Source organism: Polyodon spathula, chromosome 4 (assembly GCF_017654505.1).
Source record: "Polyodon spathula isolate WHYD16114869_AA chromosome 4, ASM1765450v1, whole genome shotgun sequence".
NCBI lineage: Eukaryota > Metazoa > Chordata > Actinopteri > Acipenseriformes > Polyodontidae > Polyodon > Polyodon spathula.
Genome location: NC_054537.1, coordinates 44,810,705 through 44,829,865, shown reverse-complemented (window position 1 = coordinate 44,829,865; position 19,161 = coordinate 44,810,705). Strand labels below are relative to the sequence as shown.

Below are 19,161 nucleotides of genomic sequence, written 5' to 3'. Positions count from 1 at the left end.
CGGGGGGGGGGGGGGGGGGGATCTTTTAGTCAGAGACTACTGTACTACAATGACCAAAGCATTTGCAAGCAGTAGTAATGCAGAAAGAAGCAAATGAAAAATATGTTCTTTTAATTCTGAATGGGAGATGAAGTACCCATGGCTTGTTTATCGAGACGGCAAGGTGTACTGTAGTGTGTGTGTGGAAAAGCTGCTGAGCAAAACAGATTTTCAAGAATCTTCGCTTAAAAGACACAGACACGGTGGTACTGTTGCTGTTATTGGAATGCAGAAAAAGATGAAAACAGATGAAGATGAAGGCAACAAACAATGCTTAGAATCCTGTCTCGTTGTCATGGGAACGGCTTACTGTTAGTATATGTTAGAAATAACCCACAACAAGGTGTGCGGTAAGACAATTCTTACAGCACGCCCTGGGTGGGTTATTTAGCTTATAGAATGGCTACATTTTTGGGGAGAAAATAATTACACAAGCTAGCTTTTTAAAGGAAAAAATTATTTGTCCTTCCACTAAAAAAAAATAGTCCCTGAATACATATATTTTGTACTTTTTTATTTGCCATATACACATTACATTGAAAATTCCCATTTATAATAAGATTTGAGATAAAATGGCATTTGGGAATTGAAAGCAGACTGATTTCCCACATCTGAGGGAGGATTCATGGCTAAACACTGCACTGGCACTTTACGTCAAGGGAGGAGCTTCCGAGTGTGTGTGTGTGTGTGTGTGTGTGTGTGTGTGTGTGTGTGTGTGTGTGTGTGTGTGTTTGTAATGATCCTACTCAGGTTTGTGGTGTTCAGGAGAAGCTGACCAATAATTCGAGAGGCTGTTTTCACATCAATGTCCAGTAACCAGCATCATTTCCCTAGATTGTAAACCAGCATTAGATGATCTGTGGACTAAATGTCTTCTTTGTCAGTTTGCACAGTGCTGCAGTCCTTCCCGTCCGTGGCGAGCCAATAGAATTCTCTGCAGAATGTTTAAAAGCCCAATGGTTGTGTCAGAAGAGAGGAGGAGAGACTTTAAATATGTTTCTGAAATCGGAGGGTGGTGGTGAGATGTATCTCTTGTGTCTAATTTAAACATTGCATTCTCACTAGTCAATTTTATAAGGCGATATTTAGTTTAATAAGTAGATGCTGAGTGAGACTTGCATGGTGATTTCTCAGATGGCTTTTGAATAGTGTTACTGCTTACCTCAGGGTTTTCTTTGTTCTGTTCTCTCACTAAATACCACAGTATATTTGCCATTTTCTCTGTAATTCTTAATGACAGATGAAAAAACATTGTTTGTTGAGGGATTTAAATGCTGTTTCAGTTGTATGTTAACATTTTTACCCACAGAAACACTATTTAGATAATTGTTACTATTAAGGTATAGTAATATTAATAGATCAGGTAAGTAAGTTGGTCTATGATGTCATAGACGTGCGGTAAGACAATTCTTACCGCATGGTCACGTGACCGTGTTAAGCCAATCACAGCACAATTTATCCAAGCCATTTTATAAATTAGCATAAGATATATATATATTTTATATATATATATATATATATATATATATATATATATATATATATATATATATATATATATATATATATATATATATATATGCACAGACAGAGATTGTTTAAACTATGATATAACATAGAATTTAAACATTCATAAAAATGTACCAAAATGCACATCTGTCACAAAGACGGCCGAAGTGGGCGGCGTCAGGAAAAGGAATGAACACAAAGACAGATGATGTGAAATGATGATGGCGCTTGCTTACGCCGGTTTATTGTAAATAAAACAGTTGAACAAACAGAAACAACAGGACACGGCACTCTATGCCAAAATAAAAAGACAAACAAAAACGGACTAACACTTTACATACGGTGAGCAGATCGATAAACAAACACAGTGAGTTAAATAAACAAGTATTGTGCTGGTCCCACCAGCACGCAATAGCAATTGAAATTATAACTCTCCTACTCTCTCTTCCGTTCTCCACTCACCGAACACCCAACCCCGAGTGAGTAAAAAGTGCATCTATATATACTGTTGTGCTGGGATTCAATTACTAATTAATTATTCACTTGAATCCCAGCACGTGAATTAATTATGTGCAACCTCGTGCTCACATATTAACAACTTTAAATGTATGTGAAGTGATGTACAATCCCGTGCCTAAATTCAAATATACATCCTGTGTACCAATGACTATACACCAACATTTAACAAACCACACGCAACATAACAGATAATATACACAGGGGCGGGCACTTTTTCACAACATCCCTGGAGTTTATTAACCTTTGTTTTAACAACTCATCGTTAGTATCTGTTGATTGGGACGCAGAATTTTGGGCATGTGTGTTTCAGGAATGCATGAACAGAAAAGCTAGCGCGATCTCTGATTATTACTAATAATATTAATTTGGGAACAGCCTATTATTATTATTAGTATTATTGATTAATAATAATAATAATAATAATAAATAATAATAATAATAATATAATAATAATAATAATAATAAAGCCGCCTTCCCTCCACATAACAGAGCATTTTCTGTTGTGTGCGCATTACATGGTGTATAAGTGCAGTGTTTGTGGTGGTGGTTGGCAGGGATTGAGTTAATCCCTATCCCTGCCAAATACATGTGAGAATGTGGCTGTTCCCAAATTAGAAAAATTGGTGGTTATTGGGAACAGACACATAATATAAAAAGGGAGCTAAAAGCTCCATTGTGAAAGGTTTTTTGGTGCTGTATAGAGAGGGAGGTAGATGCTTTATATTTAAACTCACCATGACAGGACTTGGGTGAGGAATTTTCTGTTCAGCTTTTGTGATGCACGATTGTTCTGTTAAACCTCTTTATTTTGGCTCTGTGAGCTGTGCTTTTTGTTTGTCATTTTTATTTGTAAAATAAAAACATTTGCAGCTCTTTAGCTCTGAGTCTTCTTTTTACATCCTGATCACCTTAAACACCGACTGTCCTGTCACATAGGGGTTTAACATGACAAACTTAATTACCATAATACCAGAGCCAGTAGTTTTAAAAAACAACCACGAAATCTGTGTTGGTAAACATTGCAGCCAAAAATAAGGTGAGTCTAACAAAATCTCCAGCCAAGTATACAATAAGTTTTGGCTGGTGGTGATATCCTGAAAAACTGTGACAGCTGTGACAGCATGTCCTATAACAAATGGACATGCAAAGTGTAACGTAATTTTCCGACTAAAACTTGGATTCTTTTACAATTTTCAGTAGAATTTATGCATGTTATAGTCAAGGTGCTTTTGAACAAGTGATGTAACCAAGGCAATACAGTCATGCAGTTGTGTGCACAATTAGATTTTTAAATTACAGTATTAGAAAAGAAGGATTTTAATAGTATTGAATCACGTCTTCCAACACATGTTCATATAATGTTTAAAAAAAGAACAAAAGTCTAATTTTAGACATCTAATCATCTCTTTAGTCACCTTTGCAAATCAAAGCTTTGGATCATTTCCACAAGAATCATTCATCGCAAACTAGAGAGATACTAGCAGGTTATATGAAGATGTAATTTAGTTTTTGAACAAATCAGATGTACAAGGAAGAGTTTAAATCATAAAAGAAACTACTGAGTGCCAGCATTATTGCGTGTCTACCATAGTGCATCATTATGATCTGAATTTGCTCAGGGTTTAAAGAGTTGGGGGGATAAGCGGTTAATGGTTCATTCCTATACATAGATTTATTAACAGATAATACATTTCAGAATGGATGGATGAGGATAAGATCACTAACTAATCTGGTTTCCTCTTGAGACATACTGTGGACAAAATAATTGACTTCCTTTTGTCTGATTTAATCTTAGAAACTAAGCTGGTACATCCATTGACAATGGACATGATCTAACGAGAAAACATTTGAACATTAAATGATTTTTTATATTTAATTTGTTAGTAATTTCTAACAAATTCTAAATTAGATGCCATAAATATTGGTTATGAAGGACACACTTTAAAACTATTATTTATTATAAAATCCAGGGGCTCCCGAGTGGCTCATCCGGTAAAGGCACTGTAAATACAGTATAATTGTAAATCTTGAAAAACTACTCGCTTCTAAATCTTTTGTAGTCATTTTTGTATTACTTTAGTATAAATACATGTTAATTTGGATTCATATGTTGTTTTTTTTCTGACTTTATGTGAATGAAAAGACACACATTTGCCCGTTTTCCCATTGGAAATATGATATTTTGAAATATCACTGTCCTGGCCACAAAAGCAAAGTTTGTGGGGAATAATAGCCATTTTCTATACTTTTGAGGCATAAGCAATTAGGAAATAACACTTACTACCCAGGAACAAAAATTGTGTTACACAGTGTTATATATTTGTTTCTGCATTATACCCTACACCATGCATGTACTGCATAGCTATAATATTTGGTTTGTGCAATTCTATACTGACTACTTTCTTCACTCTCTCTTTTTAACAGACTATGCTTACTGCTATATCAATGAGTGCGATAGCAACAAATGGTGTTGTACCAGGTAATATAAATATATTATATATATATGCACCTTGTTTTATGTGAATAATATAACTCTTACTCTTTGAAAAATGTGTAATGTTATGTTTGTAATGTACATACCTTACCAGTCAAAAGTTTTAGAACACCTCAATTTTTCCAGTTTTTATTGAAATTTATGCAGTTTTATGTCTCAGTGTACTCTGAAATTAAAGCATAGAACAAATAAACAATTGGAGATAAAAAAGAAATCATGGAATCGGTTTAACAAACTTTAATCTAAATTTTTGACTCATCAAAGTAGCCACCTTTTGCAGATATAACAGCCGAACACACTTGTGGCATTCTTTCTACAACGGAAATCAAATATTGTTCAGAAAGTTCTTCCCAACACTGTTGCAGATGTTCCCACAAATGTGTTGCACTTGTAGGTTACTTTGCTTTCACCCTTCTGTCCAGTTCATCCCAAACCAGCTCGATGGGGTTCAAGTCTAGAGTCTGTGCTGGTCATTCCATGATTTGAAGCCTACCGTCTTGTTATTTTCTTCTAAGGTAGTTCTGACATAGCCTGGAGGTATGTTTTGGGTCATTATCTTGCTGTGGGATGAATCCCTGACCAACTAGGCGTATACCAGAGGGTATTGCATGGCGCTGCAAAATGCTCTGGTAGCCGTTTTGGTTCAGGGTGCCACTCACTATGTGCAAGTCGCCGACTCTGGATCCAGCAAAAGAGCCCCAGACCATCACGCTTCCTCCTCCATGTTTGACAGTTGATGTCACACACCGAGGAACCATCCTTTCGCCTACTCGACGGCGTACAAAAACCCTGCGTGATGAACCGAAGATTTCAAATTTTGATTCATCGGTCCCTAAGACCTTCTTCCAGTCTTCAGTAGTCCACTGGCGGTGCTTCATGGCCCAGACAAGCCTCTTTTTCTTATTTTGCCATCTTAGCAATGGCTTTCTTACTGCCACTCGACCTGTCAAACCTGCAGCTCGAAGTCTTCTCTTCACAGTTGAAACTGAGACTTGCTTACTTCGACCAGTGTTAATCTGTGCTTGAAGCTGTTGTTCTATGAGCCGCCTATCACGCAATCTCTCAGAAACTTGTCTTCTGATTCTGTTGTGGGTTTGGATCTGCCAGACCTCTTCCTGTCAGAGTTTTCTCCAGTTTCCAAGTGCTTTTTGATGGTGTAGGAAACTGTACTCACTGACACCTTGGCTTTCTTTGCAATTTCTCTAAAGGAAAGACCTACACTTTTAAGGGTTATAATGGTCTGTCTGTCTTCCTTTGTTAATTGCCATTTTCTCGCCATTATGATAGCAATATACTACTTCCTGCAGTACAATACTGTCCAAATAATGCTTAAGAGGGTGTAGTAACACAGTCTGTTCCAACACTGCTTTTATACAGACAGAGGGTTTGTAAGTAATCAACAAAAGTTGCGACACCTGTAGGAATTGTTAGCATTAACTTTCAAGGCTTAATTTATTTCCATTGCCTCAGAACAGCTGTAAGTTGTTAACCCATTACTTGTTCCCTGAAAAAGGCCTTTTTGTATAACTCTGAAATATACATTATTTTTCAGTTTTTGGTAACCTAAACTTTTTTTTTAACCTCTGGCAGTTTACCGCTTACCTTTGTACTATTTCAGGTTATTCACTGGACTTGAACTGCTTAAATTTCAATAAAAACTGGAAAAATAAGGGTGTTCTAAAACTTTTGACCGGTAGTGTATAAAAAGTTGCAATGTAAACTTTTAAATCAAACTTAAACAGAGCATGTGAACATTGAACTGGTTGTGATCAGCATGTGCAATAATAGTATACTATAACATAAAATGGCACATTACAAAGCTACTGCTATTTAGTTAGTAGTTTAACAATGCACATCTACACCACTGACAAAACAACCAGTGGTCTCAAATATCTATTTCCTTGTAATACCCATGTGTTACAGCTCTGTTGAACTTGTAAGTTGAACACAAATCCTGCAAAGTGAATTGGCTAAATGCTAGTTTTTAAGTAGAGCATTTTTAAAATGACTGTTTGGGGAATCAGTGAATCCAATCCTAGGCTGATTTAGTTTTATCACTACACATCCAGGCAAATGAATGGAGATCAATTATCGTTTCCTTGTAATTGCTGCCACTAGATCAATTATCTTTCTCATTGTTCATTGTATCCAAGTAACAACCTCTGATTGGTTAAACAGCATCACATGACCATCCGTATCTATAGCATATAGCACGGCTTGCATACTTAAAAAAAAAAAAAAAGAAAAAAGTAACGTGTGCCTCAATATCATTGAGTCTGGCATTGTATAACCTTATAAAATATTTTGTTACAACCACAACCAAGCTATTTTGAAAATGAAAGCTAATTTCAGCATGGTATCGCTACATGTAAAAGATTCATGCAACTTGTTTTACTAACTGGTTTGTTCATAAATACGTATGCTCCCACCATGCCTTTTCACTGTATGTTTAAATGCTGTACAATTTTGAAGAAATTAACTGAGAAGTAATAACAGAATAAGGATTATCAGCCAAGGTTTAAAAAAAAAACCCAAAAATAAATGCTGGGTTCGTTTTATTAAACAGTGACATTGGTTAGCTGTGTGTGTGTATATATTGTAGCGATCTTGGTTAACGCAGATAAGTGCTTCACTAAAGCATAGCGCCGATACCGCTGTACAAAAAGCTGGCTCCTTTGCAAGGAGCGTATATGATTATATCATTCTGTGATTACATCACCTACCAGCCCTGCTGCTGCCTTCCCCCGTGCACACTACACTCTCCCCTGCCAGCCAAGTCCTCCCCGGACTTGCTCATCAGGGGCCAGACCCATAGTTGGAGTCTGCCCAGTTCTGGGTGTCAGAAGGTGCCTTTCATCTGACTGAGGAGATCAATGCACAGCGGGATCTCCCAGGGCTAGCCCTACAACAGCTAGTTGAGGTTCAAAAACCAGGTTTCCCTTGGCCATATGGGGGCCACCAGGAGAACTGTTACTTTCTCCTGATCTTCTCGAGGAAGACAGGGAACAGCGGTACAGGTGGGAGAACATATAAAGGCACTTTTGGGCCATTTGTGTACTAAGGCACCTCCGCAATGAGTTGTCTCTGCCATGGCAGTAAGGTTGACCTGGGCATCCCCGAAGCATTTCCAAATGCGCTGCACCACCTGAGGGTGCAGTCACCATTTTGATGGATGGGAGTGGAAGCAGGGTTGGGAGTGGGGATGGGGGTGGAAGCAGGGTTGGGGGTGGGGATGGGGACCCTCCCTAAAGAGGAGGTCCGCCACCCAGTTCACCACTCCTGGGAGATATACAGCCCGGAGGGACAGGAGGTGCCTCTATACCCCGATCAGCAGCCAAAAAACTATGTGGTGTAACCCCAGGAATAAGCCCTCCCTGGTGGTTTGTACGCAACCACTGACATGTTGTCTTAATGGACAAGGACCTGTTTGTTATGGAGCACAGGGAGAAAATGTTGCAGTACGAGGTAGACTGCTCTCAGCACTAGTGCATTTATGTGCAGGGATGTCAAACTGCCCAACAAGGATCCGTGGACACCTATGTCTGCCCAGACCACCCCCAACCAGAGTTGGATGCGTCTGTCGTCACCACTTGACGGTTGTAAATGACTCCCATTATTACGCCTTCGCCAGGTGAGGGGCTTGCCTCCACCAGCGTAACACTTTCCAGCACAGACGAGACACTGTGAGCTGACGGTGTTTGTCAAGCTTGGGGTGTAGCCGAAAGGCATTGAGTGGGTGCTTGTGAAGTAACCGCAGTTGAATGGCTGAAGACGCTGTGGCCATCAGATACAGTAGTTTCTGGCACAACACTAATTGCACTGTGGGCCCTGGAAGAAACAGGGCCAGGCAGTTGTGAGTAGCAGCTACCGTGTTGTCCGACAGGTAGGCTCTCATTTTAAGGGAATCCAGCCGGAGACCCAAATATACCGTAATCTGAATCGTGTGTTAATTAGCTTTTTTGCATTGTTGAGGGTGAGACCCAGCCTCGACAGATGCTCCATCACAATTGCTGTGTGGGCCACTGCTCCTTCCTGGGATTGGAAAGAAATCAGCCAGTCATCCAGGTAATTCATCACCCAGATCCATTGCAGCCACAAGGGAACTAGGATGGCATCCATGCACTTTGAAAATTTGCGGGGGGCTAAGGAGAGGCAGAGTGGCAGCACAGAGAACTCGAAGACACTTCCCTGAAAGGCAAAGCGGAAATATTTCCTGTGCGCTGGATGGATAGGAACGTGAAAATACGCATCCTTCAGGTCCACTGTTGTAAACCAGTCCAGGCTGGTCAGACTGGAGGATGTGGCGATGTCTACCATCTGGAACCTCCTCTCCCTCAAGAGCCCATGGGGTGTCTCAGGTCTAGGATGGGGCGAAGGCCGTCATCCTCTAGCAGAACCCCTCTCTTAGAGAGGTGTGTTCTACAAGATGGCTGGCTTGTTTCTGAAGTAGTGTTTCTACCTCTTGTCTGAGGGCCAAGACCTGAAGTGAGTCATTTACGGATGTGACCGTGATCCCTTGTAAAGGAGGCGGTCTGGAGTGTAATTGCAGTGCGTAACCTGTGTGTACGGTGGTGAGCACCCAGGAGTCTGAGGCCTGTAGTGCAGATGGAGTTATGCGAACGGGCGGGTCTGACTCCTGAGATGACTCCTGCTGGGGCTGCTGAGGCTGTGGCAGAGGCTGCCTTGGCTGCTTGCGACAGTTCCCTGGGCGCTGGTGCACTGGGGCCTTACGTCCAGTGTATCCCCGTCCTTGCTGGTCCAAAGGTGTGGCCAGGGGAGATAGGCAGCAGGGACCTTCGCCTAAGACAGATAAAGCTGTCTGTGAGCCACCACCAAGCCCGCCAGGCTTCTGCCCAGGTGTTGCCATTAGAAGCCTGATATCTGCAATAAGGTGGCTGAGACTGCACGTAGCGACTTGGGAAGGGTAACAGAACGCAACATGCTGTCCAGATAGGCCATCAAGAGTCCTCCTGTGTTTGCAAGGCATGTCACCTGCTCTTCAGCGGAGTAGGCCTTTTTCAGATGGGTTTCCATGATCCTGCATTGGCCTTTAGGGCGTACAGTATCCGTAGATAGACCTCCTACTGGGGGGGGGGGGGGGGGGGGGGTCATCGTACTAGGGCCGCTAGGGAACTGTGCGAGCCGTACCACCTCTGGCAAGTGTGACTGTATTCTTGGACACGCTGGACGCTGAGGCTGGGTTTTGCCAAGAGGATTTTACCTCCTCTAGGAAGTCCGGGAACGCCGGAAAAGGCTGGGGGGTCGAAGTCTGCGGTCTGTTACCTTGGTAAGGACTGGGTCCTGTGTCTCCGTCCGCAAGATGGACTCCTCAACACATCCTGTTCCTCCTCGCTTATCACCACGTCCTGTTGTTCAACCTCTGCAGCAACCACTTGCGAAGCTGGGGTTTGCTCTGGGTGTCTAACACTGAGGTACCGAAGCTATGGAGTGAGGGGCACCGGGGCCACCGAGGGTGGCACTGCACAAGCTCAAAAAGCCCAAGGCGTCAATGCATTGAGGCATGGAGTCTTCGAGGAACAGAAGACATTGAAGAATGTCGGGATACCGAGGCTCTGGGGCAGCGTGTGACCGAAGGCGGCGCTGCACAGGCTCGAAAAGCCTCGAGGCTTCGAAGCGCAGAGGCGTGGAGTTCTCGAAGCAACGAGGGCAACGAGGGCATCGAGGAGCCGGGGTAGCTAGGCTCTGGGGCAGTGTTGCACCAAAGCCACCGATGTTGGGAAGCGATTGAACACTGAGGGCGTTGAGGCACAGAGACGTCAAGGCTTTTGTGCACCGAAGGCACTGTGAGCATCGAGGCCTAGACACTGGGGCGCCGAAGCACCCAGCACCAAGTACCGAGGGCAAAGCACCAACCAAGGGCAGTGTGTAGCTTGCATCAGTGTAGAGGCTTCAGACAATTGTAATGCTGTCACACGAGCAGTGCAGCACAAAGCTTGCAGTGGAGTGGAGCAACCAAGCTAGTGTCCGGACCACGTGGAGCATGCAACAGGTGCAGCGCGTAGCATGGAGCGGGGTAGTGCATTCGCAGACCTGGAGAAGGGGAAAAAACAGACAGAAGAAAAGAAAACACATTTGTTGTTTTTTTATTCTTTTTTACACATGAACACACCACTTTATTGGTGAGCAGATATGTGCACGGTCTGCTTAACACTTAAGGCCAAGGCCCAATCGAGGAAGCACGAGGTTGTCATTATTTATTTTTAATTGCAATGCATTAGAAAAGAGGCACTCGACCAGTGGCAGTTGGTTAACAGTGTTCGCATGTTCGCCAAACCCCCAGCATTTTCTAAATGAATTGCGCTTCCCATTGTCTGGGTGACGTGTGTTTCATTTTCCCCACTCACGTGACACTGGCACATCAACAATGCAGCTCAGACAGAGGACAAGCATACACTCGAACATTTAACAAGGCCTGGTATAAGCTGAGGCTATGGGGTTGTGCAAGTGAAAGCCACAATAAACCGTTCTGCTGTCCTTGTCTTCTTTTTGCTAAGGCTCGGGGTGACACTGATGCAGCATCGTCAAGAACTGGAGTTACAGACCTGCAACATCTATCCTCCAAATCAAAGAAGCATGAGGTTTCTAGAGTTCATAAAACATGTGAAATGCGTCTAGGTGTGTTAAGTAGAGTGAATATTGCTGTCCAACTTAGCAGTGCTTACCGAAACACCATAAAGAAGCACAAGGAAGAATGATTAAAACAGTGCAGCAGCGCTTTAACTGCAGTTTTACTGTCTCCGAGTCTCTGTCCTTCCAGCTATCCTGTCACATGTGGTGTTAGAAGTGGGATAGCGCCCCCTAGAGACTTGGAGTGGGACTGTAGTTTAAAAAAAAAAGAAATAATAATAATTTTTTATTTTTTGACTATGGAGTTGGCCCAGGAGGATGCAGATGACAGCTGGGAGTTTTTTTTAAAGAGATTTGCGGAAGAGTTGTGCCCTGGCTGTGGGGAATATGGGCACATGGTGGCTACCTGCCCCACGCAGTATGAGGGGGAGGAGCCGTCGCTGCCGTCCCAAGAGCCGGAAGGGGAGGAGCTGTCGCTGCCATCCCAAGGGCTGGAAGAGGCGGATATGTCACTGTCGTCCCAAGAGCTGGAAGGGGAGGAGCTGTTGCTGCCATCCCAAGAGCCGGGAGGGGAGGAGCCGTTGCTGCCGTCCCAAGAGCTGGAAGGGGAGGAGCTGTCACTGTCGTCCCAAGAGACGGAAGGAGAGGAGCTACAGTTCTGTGAGCCGGAGAGGGAGGAATGGGAGGCTCAACCCCTAGATTTTTTCTGGGAGGGACAAGGGTGTGAAGCTGGTCCTGCACAGCAGCCCCTTTATTTACTGCTGAAGGGAGCTCTGCGGAGATGCCGACCACGAGCCCTGCTGTCGGAGGAGCTGACAGTGCCACCTGCCCTACCCCTGCTGTCGGAGGAACCGGCAGCAACCTCAGCTCCAGCCCTGCTGCTAGAGGAAAACAGGTTTTTATACCCGCCTCCACCACCAGAGGAGCTGGAACTGCCTCCACCGGCCGACAGTGAGGAGGAAGTCTGGCCTCTGCCACCCTGGCCAGAGGTTCCTGCACTGTTAGCCATGCCCGCACCCACCGCCCAAGGATGCCAGCCTTGCACCGCCCAAGGATGCCTGCCTTGCACCGCCCAAGGATGCCTGCCTTGCACCGCTCAGGGATGCCACATTTGGATTACCTGGGGTTGCCTGCTGCTCCGCATTGCCTGGGGCTGCCTGCTGCTCTGCTTCGCCTGGGGCAGCTGGTGTCTCCTTTTTGTCTCCTAGGGTTGCTGAGGGTCCACTGCAGCTGTCGCCTCCCGAGAGTCCGCTGCTGCCGTCGCCTCCTGAGGGTCCGCTGCCGCCGTTGCTTGGGGTCACTGCAGGCTTCGCTTTGCTTGGGGTCGCTGCCAGCCCTTCATGGCAGGAGGGAATACTGGTGGCTGGAGTTGCACAAAGGGCAGCTACCGGCTAAGAAGAAGGGGGGGGAGGTGAGGAGACCACCTCCACCACAGCCCCGACCACCACCCCTGTGCCATAGCCTGGCGCCTGGGGATTGGTTCCCTCAACCTGGTCTCCCAGACACCCAGGCTGCATGTCTGGACCTCTGGTCGCTGGGCCTGACTCCCAGGTCGCAGCACCACCAGGCACAGGAGGTCACCTGGTCTCCTGCTCCGCTCCCCCTGGTTTCCCAGACGTTGTTCCATAATTGCCTGGGCTTGCACCTCTGCCTGGGGCTGCAGCCGACTGCTTGCCTGCCTGTGCTCCTGATGCCCCATCCACTATGCCTGGGTCCCCTGTCGCCAGGTCTCGGTCCTGCCAGGAAGGCGCCAGACTATGGACTAACCCTTCCTCAAGGATGGGAGAGGAAGGACAATATGGGACTTGAAGGAGGCTGAATGGCTTTCAAAGGGGGGGGGGGGGGGGGGGGGGTGGTGGCCCACCCGGTAACGAAACGCGACACGGGGGGGGGGGGGGGGGAGTATGTTGCAGGGAAGGGCCCTGTCTGTAAATATTGTTGTGTGGTGATTTGGTGGTGGTTGGCAGGGATAGAGTTAATTTCCAATTGCTGCCAAAATACATGTGAGAATGAGGCTGGAGCTAATTGAGTAATTGATAATTAGGCTCCAGCCACATGCTATAAAAAGGTTTCTTTGTTGAAGGTATTTTGGGGTGAGTGTTATTGTGTTGCTAAATTTGATTTGTGTTACAAAGTTCAGTGAAGGCTCTGCCCAGCCTGAACAGTTTTTGTTTGACCTTTTATTTTTGGCTCTGTGAGCAGTGTTTTGTTTGACTTTTTGATTTTTTTTTGTTGATTAAAACAGCGCAGCAGCGCTTTAACTGCAGTTTTACTGTCTCAGAGTCTCTGTCCTCCCAGCTATCCTGTCACAGAGACAGATATCCAAATGCACATTATGTCCATTGCTGTGCCCATCAACTTAATCTAATAATGGGTCAAGCAGCAAGTCAAGTTTCAGAGGCTCAAATTTTTTTTCAGACCCTATAACAGGGGAAGATCTGTGCTGACTCTGCTGGCGTATTCATAGTGTTGCAGGAAGAGGGCAGCAGTCGTCCAATATCCGCCTGTTGGTCATGGCAGTGACACGGAGAGGTGGGAAAGAGGGTGTGTGGCTTTCCCTCTCAATGAGTGGCTGAGAGGTGGGTCTTGGGGGGATTGCTAGCCCTATAAAATAACACTCTACTGGTCCTTCAGGTATGCCCATTTAAGACATACCAAGAGTACGGAAGCTCTGGTCAAGAACCGAGAACGGCCGCGACAGAGACAAACCGGGACCGAAACTGAAAAGAAACAGAAACTTAGTAGTAGTGAGGGAAACTGTGGGCAGACCCCTGAGTATTGTTTGTAAAAGACTGAGGAATGGTCAGAGTAGGATGGATACCTAGGCCGTGCGGGTAGCGACGGCTAGGGTAACGCTGCCGAGTGCAACACTTTTTATTTGTAGTTTTGATTACTGTGTTTTCTTTCCCTTTTTTCTTTCACCTTTGGGTTTTGGATTATTGTTTTGATCACCTGTAAGTGCGTCTGCACTTGATCTGTACCGCCTGTGGTATTTCCGTGGTTCTGTTTTTACCATCGCTGGTAGGCAGACCACGGTCAACAGTGCCCTCTGCGGGCTAACCAGTAAAAAAGCACTGTGTGAATAAAACTGGACACCAGTGCAGTGTTTCCAAGTACACCTGTCTGTCTTCTGTGTCAGTGAATTACCCACCACTCTTCCACAGACACCCTCTAGTTTTTCAACATTTTTCTCTCGCTTTCCAAAGAAAACTGCTGTATTGGATGACGTAAAGAAAAGACTTCCAACTTCTCCTCAAACCAGTTTCGTAGTTGAGCAGTGAGGACAGTGTTTGAACAGTGTGAACATCTGCTGGAGTGTTTTCAAACAATCAGTGATTCAGGAGACTTTGACAGCATCACAGTTTTTACCATAGCCTCAATGACAGTGTTTTAGTACTTCCTATACTTGTTCCAAAAGATAATGCTGTAATTGGATATTTTTTATGGGAAACTTCAGGCAAGAAACGTCACATCTGTTGATGCTAATGCAGCAGTCACTCAATTCGTTGAAAGCATTCAGGACATCCGAGCATGTGTTGGAACACGAGAATCTAGCCTCCCTGATAACCTGCCACCAATGTGAACAAGAAGAAGAAGCCCAAATACCACTGAAGATTGTGACACAGCTGCCTTGAAAATTTGTAACATCATAATGTATCATGCCAAGGAACGGTTTGCCTTCAGAAAGCACCTTGTTGCTGCAAAATTGCTGCAGAGTGACATTTTGATGAGTATCAGGTAGCTTTCCCAGACAGTGTACTAGAAGAAACAGTTCAAGCATATCCAGTGCTTGGAAAGACCTCTTTATGCATTGACTTACAAACAGTGTATGAAACTAAAGATTTTAGAAGTGCTGAAAATGCATAAAGTATGCTTGAACTGATGCTATATAACAACTTGGACAAAACATTTCCGGAGATTACAAAACTACTGAAGATCGTTATTACCACTCCAATGACTACAGCAGAGGCAGAAAGGTGCTTCTCAACACTGAAATGGATAAAAACCGTCTTGAGAAACAGTATGAAAACTGAATGATTACATGCTTTAGCCATGTTGTCAATTCAAAAAGACATGATGACTGACATTCCTGACTTTAATAATAAAGTTGTTGAAAAGTTTGCCATGATAAGACATCACAGAGCAAACTTTTTGTATCACTTCCAGCAAGAAACAGATCCACTAGATAGCGCATCTACCACTGAGGTCGGCCCCCTGGACGCAACCCCCGCAGAACCCACCCCGTCAGCTACATCTGAGGTGTGAACACCCCAAAATTTTGGCCACCAGCTGCCACTGAACTCGACAGCAAGCTGGAGTGTTTTTACTGTTTTTTGGTTTTGTTTTTTTGGATTTTTTTTTTTTTTTACTGTAACAGTAAAATCAATAGTAATCGGTGACCTGTAGGGGTGCTAGGCCGCGCACACCGAGTGGGTGTACTGAGGTCGCCCAGAGCCCTCGAGTCAACAGCGGTCTCCCTTCTCTTTTTTTTTTTTTTTTTTTTTTTTTACACCTGCAAAAGCAGAGAAAAATTATAGTAGGAACATGCAGCAATCTGCAGAGTTTAGAAAGCCTAGGCGATGTAGGCTGTTGAAAAAGATTATTATTATTTGTTTTTTAAATGAAATGCAGTTGCATAGCGTTAGGTCAGCCTTCAGCTGCCGAGTTTCTGATTCCAGGGAAGTGGCAAGCCTACTTCCAGCAATTAATTGCAAGGGAACTCACAAAAACTCGAAGAAGGCGCTCTAAAGAGTCAATCACAACTGGAAAAAGGTTAGAGTAATACTCATCCACCTTACCTACCTGTCTGTGAAAGGCAGTGACTGACGTCTCTGCTCAGTGACTGTTTATTACTTCAGTGAGGCGGGACCGAGGACGTCACGCTGCGGAGGGGCCTATTGGCAGCTTTGATATAAAATGCTTATTGAATACCTAACAAGCAGGCATATCCCAAAAGTATAACTGGCGGTCATCTTCAAATTGAAAGGGAACTAGTGGTTTATTAAGAGTTTTGGGTAGCAAAATGGTACCAAATATAGATTAATGTCGAGTCTTGGTAATATATACACTCTATATAAAAAATCACTACACAACATTTTCAGGAGGTTGGGTACTGTTTAAGCGAGGCATTTCAGAATGACGTGCTTGCCTTTTTTCTGTCCTATGAGATTTCTGGCTCACTTTGAAATGGCTTAAAGGCTTAAGAACGTTTGAAATATATTAGACATATATATAAAGATTATATATATACATATATAGGATATGGGTTATATAATATATATATAGCTATGTATATATATATATTTTTATTATATATGTATATGGACATGTAACATATGGATATATATATATATATAATACATGTGCATACATATTGTCTTTTTTATTGTAAATGTATACACTGTAACATTGTGACAGGGTCTTACTCATGACATGCATGTGGATAGCCGCTGTTCATGCATACAGAGAGACAGACGTGGTGTTGAAATGCCGGCACAGGCGCGCAGGATTTATTAACAAACAAATAACAAACGAAAGTAAAATAAAGGTGGTCATGTGACGCTACCAGCTATGGTAACGCACAGAGGACTAATACAGCAAACTGTACAAAAAGTGCAAAATAAAACAGTACCACAAACTATAAATCAAAGGTGCCATGAAAACGACAGGCATTGCAGCAGCCCCGATCGCCATGCTTTTATACTGACGCTCCGCTGAGACACGCCCACCCGTCTGCTGGAACAGCTGATTGCTTTCAGCTGCTGCTCATGCAGACAGGTAATCGTCCCCAGCGGAGCGCCACAGCAGCTAAACAATTAATTAAATCAATATAGTAATTAACCCCAAAACATACAATAAACTACATATTTCCCCCATGTGCAGGGCTTACGCTTTGCCACAAACATCCATTGGACTTCATGTATGTCTCACTTACGTTTTTCCCATGTACTGTTTTAACCAATAACAGGAACCCTGACAAACAAGCAAGCAGAGCTGCATGACATATCTACTGAACATACAACAATGTTTGTTTTGTTGCTTAAGCTGAACAAGATCAGGTGTCTAAGCAGTAGAGCAGCAAAGCCAGGGGGGGAAATCTTCAATTTTTGGACAGAAATGGGGACAGTTGGAATACATAAGATGGAACTGCTTGTGTACTTTAGTCTAACACCTCAAGTGAGTGAGTGCAGTACATTTACAGAGCTGTCAAAAGCTGTTAAATTCGGTAAATCCTCTGCATTGTGTAATGGAAAAATAATCTTCATGTGTACTCCCATTGTAATTCACTGGATCATAAAATGCTGTATTGATTTGTATCACAGACTGAAACCATTTCTACAACTCCCGTTTAAACTGATCCATCATATTCATTTCACAGCTGGTGGTTCGTACTATATGATTTCAAGGTCGCTTGGTCCAGAGTTTGGAGGGGCAGTGGGACTTTGCTTTTACCTGGGGACAACATTTGCTGGTTCAATGTATATCCTTGGTACCATTGAAATACTTCTGGTAAGTAAGTTAGTCCCAATTATTATAATGATTTATTCAGAAAATGATGGCCCACATCCAGTTTTTGAGCCTCTTTATTGCTGAACTGTCTACTGTACTGTAATCACATTCAGTTATTGCCACTTTTGCAATTGTATATTTATCCTATTATCTTCATTTTTTATTTTCTCCAGACCTACATTGTTCCAAATGCGGCCATCTTCAAAGGTGAAAATGGTGGAGAGACAGAGGCCATGCTTAACAATATGCGGGTCTATGGAACCTGTTGTATTATTTTAATGGCCTTGGTAGTTTATGTTGGCGTCAAATACGTGAACAAACTGGCACTGGTGTTTCTAGCCTGCGTGGTGCTTTCTATTTTTGCGATTTATGCTGGTGTCATCAAAAGTGCCTTTGATCCTCCTGATTTCCCGTAAGTAAACAATTATATTTAGGGTTTATTTCTTATTATGTAAGACCATGCAGATAATATTTATTCATATATTGAAATCAATGTACATCTGTTTGTTTGTTTGTTTGTTTGTTTTTTTATGGGGGGGGGGTAAATGTAGCTGAATTTTGAATAATGACAATAATGATTGGAAAAAATGCATCGATGAAGTGCTAAAGAAATATAATATATATATATATATATATATATATATATATATATATATATATATATATATATATCTATATATACACACTTGTATTCACAAAAGATTGTCAAATAGAATGTTAAGTCTGCCTGATGGAAAGTGTTTGAAAATTATGCTGCTATTAGAATAAAAAAAAAAAAAAGCTGTTCTACAGGGCCTTAGTAGCACCACTGTCTATTTCAGACCACTATCTACTAAACACAAATATCCAAATCAAAAGGGAACGGTGCATTCAGGCATCACCTCTGTCCTCTTTTGTTTTTAAATTCAGAATATGTCTCCTGGGAAACCGGACCTTGTTAAGTCGCAACTATGATGTGTGTGCGAAGATTGTAATAGAAGCAAATGAAACTGTGACCACCAAGCTCTGGAGCCTGTTCTGTGATAGTCCTTTCCTCAACGCCTCCTGTAATGAATATTTTGAGATGAATAATGTCACAGAAATACAAGGAATCCCTGGACTTGCCAGTGGAGTTATAACTGGTTTGTGTAAATTCTTTTAACCGATTTTTCTTTTTTTAGAATGTCCCACTTTGTTCATTTTTTGGAGGGAGAGAGTTGTATAAAGATACTTGGCAGCTGCTTGATGCTGCTGTTGAAAAAATAAAAACAGCATTAGAGCAATGACACCTGACAGCTGGAGGCACCAACAGGATTCTGGAGGAGACCTACTAACACGAGTCATAGGAATTCAGATTAGGAAATGGTCAGCCAATATAACGTCATGTTTTTGGCCGTGCACTCTTTTCATGTAACTACACAAACTTCTGGTTGTTCTTATCTGTTTCTGATTTGGCGTAACTCTTTGTTGCAAATATTGTAACAAGTGTTTTCAGTTTTATAGAATGACATGCAAAAGCAGTA

General features: G+C 43.1%; 1 protein-coding gene across 4 annotated transcripts in view; it reads left to right on the top strand.

Moving 5' to 3' along the window:
- Positions 1 to 19,161, top strand: part of LOC121314573 (solute carrier family 12 member 7-like) — a 116,858-nt gene that overhangs the window by 58,642 nt on the left and 39,055 nt on the right. For all 4 annotated transcript variants that reach the window (XM_041247991.1, XM_041247990.1, XM_041247989.1 and 1 more), the window contains exons 5-8: positions 4,492 to 4,546; positions 17,529 to 17,659; positions 17,833 to 18,071; positions 18,569 to 18,780. In XM_041247991.1, the coding sequence (XP_041103925.1) occupies positions 4,492 to 4,546; positions 17,529 to 17,659; positions 17,833 to 18,071; positions 18,569 to 18,780 (637 nt within the window). The remainder of the gene's footprint in view (positions 1 to 4,491; positions 4,547 to 17,528; positions 17,660 to 17,832; positions 18,072 to 18,568; positions 18,781 to 19,161) is intronic.